The 10,000-nt window shown below is 48.2% G+C and overlaps 1 protein-coding gene across 1 annotated transcript in view; it reads right to left on the bottom strand.

Annotated features, from left to right (window-relative positions):
- The window catches only part of LOC126577783 (uncharacterized), a 31,059-nt gene that overhangs the window by 5,115 nt on the left and 15,944 nt on the right, over window positions 1–10,000 (bottom strand). Inside the window, exon 2 of the mRNA XM_050239720.1 lies at window positions 45–351. Coding sequence (XP_050095677.1) covers window positions 45–351 — 307 coding nt within the window. The remainder of the gene's footprint in view (window positions 1–44; window positions 352–10,000) is intronic.

The raw sequence follows: 10,000 nt of genomic DNA, 5'->3' as shown, positions 1-10,000 counted from the left end.
TATCCATTATCTCTACTCCAGCCGGCTAGCCTAGGGATACTTACATTCACTGAGATCCGTCTTGAAGGTGCTGAAGTAAAAGGCCAATCCGGCGACGCACAGAACCGCCAGCACCACAATGAAGGCGGCCGACATCAGGAGAATCGAGAAGGATTTGATGTTTTTCTGCTTCTTCGCGTACAGCGAGGACGACAGGTTGCGGCTATCGCGCCACAGGCCCCAGGATGTGTACCCATAGTGGCTACTGACGCTTACGTCCGTCGGGTACGAGTACTTGCTCATGTGCGTATACGGTCCAACGAGGGTCGAACGCCGGCCAAGTGTGTTCTGATACGATGCATATTCATTTGCCTGGAAATGGAAAACATTGATTGGGAAATTTCAATAAAAACCTTATTAAAACTATTTAGCTGAAAGAAGTGTATTTAATGATTTGATCATAAACCGAAGAGGAGAAACATGGCTTCGCCTTCATTGCTGGAGCACAATATCAATAAAGAATTTAATTATTCCTGATTGAGATCCCGGGACAACGGAGGGACCATACAGACACCGAACGCTAACCAATCGACAACTATGCTCCGCTCTACTCCAAATAGAATCACTTGAGCACACCAGCCCGGTCCAGGAAACTAAACAAAAGTGCTTCCGTGTGCTCCAAACCTCCTCACCAGTGTACAAGAGCAAACAACAATTGTTCAAGCATTGGCAAATGCTTTAATTTCTGCAACCTGGATCGGCTAAGAATGTCAAGAATCCGAACAAGTGTCAACGGACGGCCAGGCCAGATAGTCCACCTGGCATGATTTACAATTCTGATGCGATAAAACTGTAACCTTGTGTGTACGGATGGAGGGCATTGGTTTGTTTGCTTCGCACTTTGATGTTGTCCCCGATCGCCCGCCCACGGGCCATTCCACTCCATCGAGCAGGAACTTTACCATTTCCAATTTAATTATCCATTTAGATGTGTGCTTCTAGCTGTAGGTCACTCCGGCAGGCAGGCAGGCAGGCAGGGAATATGCATAAAATAAGGAACCATTCTTAGACACTCACCGGGAAGGACTGTTTTCCCGGGAAAACTCATCTGAATCGAAGCGAAGAAACAAGTGGTAGTGGTGATATGAAGATTCAACAATTGATCTTTTCAGCTTGAGTAAACAAAAATCAAACTCAACTCCCGGAGCACACTGGTAGTGCATTTGTCTTGCTGTTCGATGTTCGATTCCTAGAATCGCACCGGATTATCGGATTATTGGGATAAGCTATCATTGGGATAAGCTATCATAAGGATCATTGGGATCACACGTTTGCACAGAAGTTCCTTTCGATGGCTTATTGTGATTAGTGAGATTAATCGAAGAAAAAGTGCTACGATTGAGTGGTTTCGTGAGTTTGTTTACCGATTCACAAAAAATATAATAATCAACTAGTCTGACCAACTGGCATCATCATGATTGACACCCTTGTCCTTTGACAAATGATTCACCTTTCACCATCCAGATCGGCCACCAGGTGAGTGGTCCACACTTTCCATTCGAGATAAGAACAGGAGATTCGTTTGCACGATACCTTTATCTGCCCCGGTCCCGGGCCGGAAAACGTAATCCCACCGAGGGATCAAATAAATCCCATCAATTACGAGACCACTGCTGCTGCTGCTGCTGCTGTTGCGGTTATGCCCGGTACTGTCATCTAGCTATCACGCTGTAGCGACCAGTGAGAAGGCCGCAGATGAACACGGCCAGGGTGTGTTTTATGTAAGGGAGCAGCTCCTGTTTTTTTCTATTTCGTGCGATTTGCTGGCCACCGTGGTACCATAAATACTGATCGGTGGTTTATTTGTTCCGAAATGATATCCAACCTGGCGAGTCAGTCGGCCACATTTCGCTTCCGCCTTTCTGGTGGCCCTCGGTGGTCGACAGAAAGGCGATTCGAGTGGTTTCGGCGCGGCGGCGTGCATTTCCATAACATGTCTTTCACCGATAACAGCATCCAACACCGAATGGCGAACGATCGACCGACAGCGAGTGTACCTCCTGGTGGTTCCTGGTGGTCGTGGTGCTGCTGCTAGTGGTGGCCATGATTGAAATTCTATTCCAAAAGCCACCTCGTCGACACAGACACCGGCACCAGAGCATCGGCCATCGGTCGAACCGCCAAATGCATACAGGCCGCGGATCGTTGGAAGGAATATCCAGCACCATACGCGGTGAATCGCGGTCGCAGCATGCCATCGCGTGACTGCAATTTTGGCAATAGCTTTTCTATTAGATTGATGAAGTACCTGACCGAACGAGGGGACCACCACCACCATCACCACTAGCACCGTGGCCACCGCATGGAGGAAAAATAGAAGGAAAACCGAACCGAAATGGAAACTCTACCAACCGCTGGCGGAGAAAAGCGAGAAAACATCTCTCGCTGCCAGCTACGTGAATCAATTCGGATAACCCCAATTGTGGCTACCACTCAAACCCCCCCGGGGGGTGAGGGGAGGACTAGTACAGCCATGTTCACCCCGTCGAAAGGCTCAAAAGGAAGGAAAATTGCAAACACGTTGGTGGACTTTTTTCTTTCCGTTTTTTCGAGGGGAGCTGAAAAGCGTTTCACTCCGTGCGCAATCCGGTGGATGCACCAGGGCCGGGGTATCGGCAGAAGGTGTCGGAAAATGGCTTCATCGGCTTATGGAAATCAGAGGCGTGGGCTGGCACGGTGGCAGACCGGACAGGAGATGGTGAAAATGTCGTCGCTGATGAATGAACAGTCGCTGATGAGAAAACCTATTTACTTGATGTGGTTAGAAGACGGAAAAAATCGAAAGCGGTCCGGCAAAGCAATGTCAAAAGAAGAGGACCAGGGGAATTGTGTTCATTTTTAATGAGCGATTGATACATTATGATTATGATTCAGTTTGCGCTTGCAGACTGAATGTAACTTATACTTGACAGGTATTTATGTAATTTGATTCTTGTAATATTAACGACGTGATGCACAAATGCACGATTGCAGTAGCAAGCAAGCAATAAAAATATTAAAATGGAAAAACATTGAAACGGCACACAATAAAGAAAAACCATTTGAATGCATTTCAAACCGTCGGCGAATTTTCTACCACCATAGAAAAATGAAAAAAATCGATGCATTCAAATCGAATCATTCAAAGTAAATTGTTTCTACCATTTCACCATTGCTTTACCAGGGTAATTAGTTAGTTTTATGTTGGTATTACTTATTAAATTGCTTTTCACAAACGTTTCTTCAATCGCTGCTATTTAGTTTTTTTTCTCGTGTATCTTTATCACTAAAATATGTATACCCAGAGCATACTAGCAAAATATGTAGTGTCTCGAGCCTTCTTTCTTTTTTTAACTTTAAATGAAATACTGTATAATTGTGAATAAATTAAACGCAACCAGTCGCTGGATGATCAAATATTAATATCATCTTAACGCTATAAGCAATTGGAATCTAAATTAATGTTCCGCATAAATAAAACCATGCAAATCTATTAGAAGATAATGTTCTCTGTCTCAAATTGCCGATGGTTTTCGGCCAAAATTTGTTCGCGCATTCACTGGCACTCATTTCCACTGCATTCCACTGGTCTGAACGATGCTCTGCACCGCTTACACTAAATGGAGATTTCAAGAATCAAAATCGAAATCGCTTCCATCACTTCCATCAACATCGCTTCTAACCTAGCGATGCACCTGCAAGCAACCGCCAAACATGCCACTGCCAATTGCAGCAGAAACCCCACCGGAACACCGAGAAACACCGAGGAAATCATCACAATCTTCACTTCCAGCTCCCTCCCCTTTTCTGAACATCAATCTCCATCAGACGTCAAACGAGAATGTCGCTGGGGGGCATATCAACCGGGCGAACCACCCGATGATGCCAGCTTCTCTGCTGCTGCTCTGCATCGATTAGACCATCGACCAACGTTTCGTGTCCTTTTTCGGTCGGCCAGCCCGGAACCGGACGACGGTCGCAATGAACATCTATCTCTCGAACAGATGCCCCTCCGGGCAGTGTGGCGTATGTTGCAGTAACCGCATTAATCCTCGCCGTTAATGCAATTTCAACCAGAGCGCCGACTGCCACCGTGTGTTCGAGCACCCTTAGGCCTTTCGGGGGTTGGGGGAGGTGGCCAGGCGTTGCCGGAAAACGGAAAAAGCAAAATCGAATTCTCAAACGCGGTCAAAATAATAAACAGACCTCGCGTTCACATACCACGACCTGGCACAAAATGGACTCGTGGACCAACAGGGATGGGATCCTGTGATTGCTCTCAACATCCCCTTGCAACCCTCGCGCGCCACCCTCGGAATTAGTGGCGACTGGGTGGAGGGAGGATTTTAGGAGAAATATTTTCTAATTTCGCGAAACAGACGACACAGCAGCAGCAGCTCGTGAGCTCCAATTCCGATGCACGAGTGTTCTGTTTCATCTGTTCTCTTCCCTAAAAAAAAAAACAGGAAAAAAAGGAGGAACCGAACACTAGTGCCCAACCAGCGCCAATTGTAGATCCACAGTTCAAACGTCAAGCGGCGATCCACGATCCTCCGAATGTCCCTTTACCAATCTGCCTAAATCAATAAAGTACGCCAACGGAGTGTCCTCTCCAGCTCGCAGCCAGCATAGTTCATCGAGTGTGGTGTGGTGGTGGTTTGAACTTGCCAATCCCGTCCACAGATCCGCTGTGAACAGGGCAAAGGGCACATGCACGCATATTTGTACTTTTCCACCGCTTTTTCCGGGACCGTGGCCGTGGTGCTCGCTCGCGTCGACGTCTGATCGAAGATAAATACGTGCGAATGGCACACAAATGTTCCAGGGGTTCGGTTTTCTCTCCCTTGCCCTTCTGGAAGGGTGTCTACTGTCACACGGTGAGGCATTTCATGGAAAAGAGAGTTCATGGCGCGCGCGAACCAAAGCATCACAGCATCGGGGTGCCATCCCGATCAAATGACACTCGATGACCGTTCATTGGAACCGGAAACACATACCGGACCGGGGCTGCTCGTCGTCTCCAAGGACATTTTACTTAATTTATCTTGAAAATCAAAAACACATTAACTTAAATGCTTCAGATACAACTTGTTACTGTTTGCAGTAAGCTATCATCCAGACAGACTCCAGGGCCAGACAACCTTCAGTAGCATTCCAACATATATTCTCCTCCTCCTCCTCCTCTTTTACTCTCGAAGTGCACGGGATCGATCGGCTCCGTTCCACCACGCAGAACGATTTCAATATCGAAGCATAAAACGAAAAATCGCCCTCGAGAACGATTAAAAAATTCAACAGTAAAATGCTTTATTGAATATAATGCTGCAATCATTCGTCGCGCATGACCCGAATGCGAAAATGGCTCCACTGGGAGTGATGCTGCTGCTGCTGCTGCTCGTGGTCGTTGTTTCGTGTGTTCTGTATTTGGAAAGAGTGAGCAGTGAGCGCCGGTCCGTCGAGGAGGACCTCTGATAACGGATGCTACGGCTCACGAGCACCACGGCCAGACAAACGGTGTGCGTGTCCTGGCCAAGTATTGACCATTCCAAAGAGAGCGAATACGCGTACACCACCGTGGTGTTGGTGGTGGCAATTTGCAGGCAACTGGCAACAGGCCAACGGGTGTACGACATCATTACGGAGCATTACGGGTTGGGTCTGTTTCTGGACGGGAGTAAGCAGAACCAGCCCGTGGCCTACTCTTTCTGAAAACGGAACCGTGGTCCGTGTGGTGCATATTTTTGTGATTATTGATTTCGCTTCTTCTTCTACCGCTGCTACTCTTTTTTAGTACCTTGTTTGACCATTCATCCTCCCGGGGGTCCCGGGGACCAACACGATATGGAAATGCGGGAAAATGGAGGGTTGAAAAAACGCGAAAACCGTGCATCGCGAGGAGGCCACGCAGTTGACCAATGCATCCGGATGTCCTTTTTGGGTTTTTTTCTTTTTTTTTCATTGGTGAAAAGGGATGAAAATGTGGTGTTGGTTTCGGGGAGAGACGGCGCATTTATCTTTCATGAGGAGGGGATGCAACAAAATTAACTTATTCGCTCGTGCATTCGATTTGCAGCAGGAAAAGGAGCGCTTGGAATGGAAATACCATTAAAAGCTCGTTTTTGTTCATCACAAATAGCTCGCTCGTGGGCCGTTTATGGTGCCACCATTACTGTTACTGCAATCAGTGCGCTGGGCGTTGCATAATGACACGCGCGACAATTATGACACCGGGCCCGGTGAAGCCAAGAAGCAGGCAGCGGGCCAACGAATCCCATTTCCGGTTCAATCGCCATCGCGGATCGCGGTGCTCGCAGTCGTCGTGCCTTCCTCTAATTAAGCTCGCGCTCGAGTGCTCGATTCTTGCATAAAACGACCGCTAGACGGCCAACAACGGAGGCAAACCGGAGCTAATTTCCAATTCCGCGCCTCACTGGTACCGGTATGGTGGCACGCACCACCGCAACCACGGACGCGGACGATCGTACCGTTAAACCGCGACCGGCGAGAAGGGAGGGGGAAAAAAGTGTGATAAGACCGCCCAGCCAGGGGGGGGGACCACGAGTTGTGGCCGCAAACGCAAAACCATCAGCGTGCGCGCTTGTGACGGTATAAATTCTTGCAAAAGTTTAATTGAATTTCTTCGCTTCCGTCCAGAGACGAGCCGCTGGAGAGAGAGACGCTCCCTGGCGTTTGTGGCGCGCTCGATTGTCGGTTGGCCAGTTGGTGGCGGGGGTTTGTTAGCTTCTGCATCACTTTTTCCGTGCTTTTTCTATTCGTTTTCCCGTCCGCCCACCGGTTGGTTGGTTGGTGCATGTTGATTCCCTAACAAATTCATAACAAAACCCCGATCCCTGGCCAGCCGGCTCGGCTAGCGGCCATCTCCACCCCGATTCTGCGGGAGAGAGGTGGGGACCCCCTAAGGCGAGCTTATTTATACATTAAAAGTTAGCGGTAAAGTGGAAATACCAAAAGTAGCATTAATTTCTGGCTGTCAGAATTCATTTTCTCGCATTATCCACGCAACCGCGTCCGGCGACGGACGGACCGTCGGGATTTGTGAAGCTGAAACAAGCGGAAAGTTTGGAAGCTCCGAGGCAGAACAGTCCCCTCAGCCCCCACCCCACGGAAGGTGAGATAAGGAATCGAGATCGGAGGGAACGGGAATGGGTGATAAGACTCCCTGGCGCTGAAATCCAATCCGAGCACCGATCCCGGGGCCAAAATGTGCTGTCCAATTAGTGGTGATCGCGTGCCACGCGAGTCCGAGGCAACCTTGACTTCTAGATCTTCGACAATCGACCATAGAGCGCCACGGGAAGGATTATTATTTCGTTAAATATGTATTACCTTCCGCAGAACAACTCTCTTTTCCTAGGGGAGAGCGCAGTAGGAGTAGTTGTTTGCTGTAATCTTTTATGCATTGGAAGCTAATCAGAAGGATGAAGTTCAGTTCAACAACCCACCGGCCATCGGTCTAGCGGAACGGAACCGGAATGATCCGATCCGATTGATCAACCGTAGATGGTCGTGTTCTATGGTTTATCAAAATGTAATGTTCTAGCTACTACTGTTGGGATTTATCATTACAAATTTGAAGAGGATGCGCTACGATACGCGCCCCAGGTTGGTTTTGTGCTTCCGGTTACCCTTGAGTGAACCTTAAAGCCCGTTAGACGTGAAATTGTTGATGATAATGTAGTGAAGGTGCCATCAATTGAGTCGAACTTCTATTTTACTTCTATTGTTTTAACTGATTCAGCAATAACGTAAGAGAAAAAAAACAGATTTTTTAGTTACTGATAAAACGAGGAGAACATTTTTTTTAACAACTACTATCAATTGAATGAACGTAACCAGAACGATGTCAAAAAAACGTAACTAATAATGAAAAATACTTAAAATTCTCAGATTTTTTTTCTGCTGACAAAGCTCAACGAGTGCCTCTGACGTGCAATAGACTGAAGACGAGACGAGACTTGGCGTATCTAAGTGACAGCAGCAGCACCATAAGAAGGACACTCTGCAGAAGTAGAGCACAAGACGCGACGCGTGGTAAATGAACCCAAAATCTGTCACCGAAAGCAGAAGCTAGAGCTTAAACTGAAGCGACATTCTCACGCAAACAAACAGGGTACGAAACATGAATGAAATAATCTAACAGACAGCATAAAGCAGACAAACCCCGATGTGGTGCGATGTCGACGTTAAAGTCGGGGACACGGGCGCGACTTCCGAAAAACAAACCAGAACCGAAACCAAACAACGACGGCGAACGGGGCCGTGAAAATTGCTCCACATTTCCCTAATCCTAGACCATTGCCACCAGCTCGCAGCCTCGTGACCAAAGAAATCAAAAAGCCACGCAGCGCTACGGGGCAGGGTCCGTGTTCCGGGTGTTCCGTTCGCTCACGTTCGCTGCCGGTCGCCAATTTCGGCGTCGTACCTTTCGCGCTCGTGGAGCCCGGGCCCGGGATAATTATTTCATCATAAAAAGGTTGAAATATTGTTCTTTCGCTTTGCCCTGGCCCGTCGGTTGGCGACTAGGCGTGGAAAGCTAGCTATCGCGACGAGTTCGTTGCGTTGCGTGGCCGCGAGATCGTGCACCAGCTTTTTATCGATGGTAATGAGGCTGGCAAAATGGCAACCGATGCGCAAGAAGCAACGGTAACAGTGGAGCGAAACAATAGAAAGATGTTCGCGCCTGACTCTGTTGGGTGACTGACTGGCATCACCTCTCCCCGCACCTGAACACCCGTCTCTTCCTCGTTGCGTTCTGCTTTGAGAAGCGACCGCCTTTTTGTCTTTGTACCCCGTTATGGTAATAAAAAGGGAACTGGGAAGGGGAAACGTGGACTAACCGAAAACCGAAAGGTTGCCGCCAAAGGTAAATGCGCGACCCTTGATGCCAGGTTCATGGGCACGCGCGCGCATTTTAATATAACTTGGCGGGCCCACCACCAACCACCACCGCGATCGTGCGTCGAGCGTCACATACCGTGTAACGCGGTGTAACGGTAAAAAGGATGCTTCACACCACCAAGTACCAAGTGAAGCGATACGCAGATAGAACGAGAGAGACAGAGAGAGAGAGGAGGAGAAGAAAATCATTAAATCGGTTTTCTCGGTTCTCCCCTCCACAAAAGCTTAAAAGCTACCGAACGGTGATGTTCCGCGGGGTTGCGAGGGTTCCAAAAAGGGTCCAAGGGGGGCGCGAAATAAAAATTAGAACACTGGGCACCGTGGGCGAATAATGCGCGGGGACATGCGCTCGCCGTGGTGACCCTTTTTTTTTTGCTTTTCTTTTGAGAAGTGTCCGTGTCGTTTGCAACCCTCGCTTCCCTTGAGCTTTTTTATTTTTTTTAAACAAAAATTCACACGAAACATTTATGTTTGGCCGACGGTAGTAAACAGTTCCGCAAAACAAAGCTCCCCTTCGTGCTGCCGCCAGTCTGGGGTCGGATGTCTTTTTTTTTTTTGTTGCTCTTTTTCTCCGATTTTTCCCACCCCGCGCACACCCGGGAGGATGATGATGATGATGACGCTAAGGGTGCCCAACAACAATGGCGACGGCGACGATAATTTCCCTTTGATTAATGGCTTCAAATTAGACAGACCGCGAGGCGAACGAGGCAATAATTTCGTCAAGCACGATGGCCAAGGTGGCGGGTCCGGATGATAAACAATCTTCCCAAGTTTTTGGCGTAATTTGGTTTGCAAAAGGGAAAAAAGGGAAAATTATGATTTTCCCTTCCCGTCTTTCGGTTCGTACCGGTTAGTGGGCCCTTTTGCATCGTGGGGCACGCGTTTGACAACGATCTAGCGCACGATTTGCACTCAATTTGGCCATCCATTTATTTACTTTGCAAACACGGATTTCACTCCCAATGGCAGTCACACAGTCCTGGCCATCATTCCTGACCGTTTTGTTGGTTCTCTTACCCCACTCTCTTCCGTAGCTCTGGCCACACAAACTGCATAATTC

This window comes from Anopheles aquasalis, chromosome 2, assembly GCF_943734665.1.
Source record: "Anopheles aquasalis chromosome 2, idAnoAquaMG_Q_19, whole genome shotgun sequence".
Taxonomy (NCBI): Eukaryota; Metazoa; Arthropoda; class Insecta; order Diptera; family Culicidae; genus Anopheles; species Anopheles aquasalis.
Note: the sequence above shows the minus strand (reverse complement) of the source record. Positions and strands in the feature narration are given on the sequence as shown.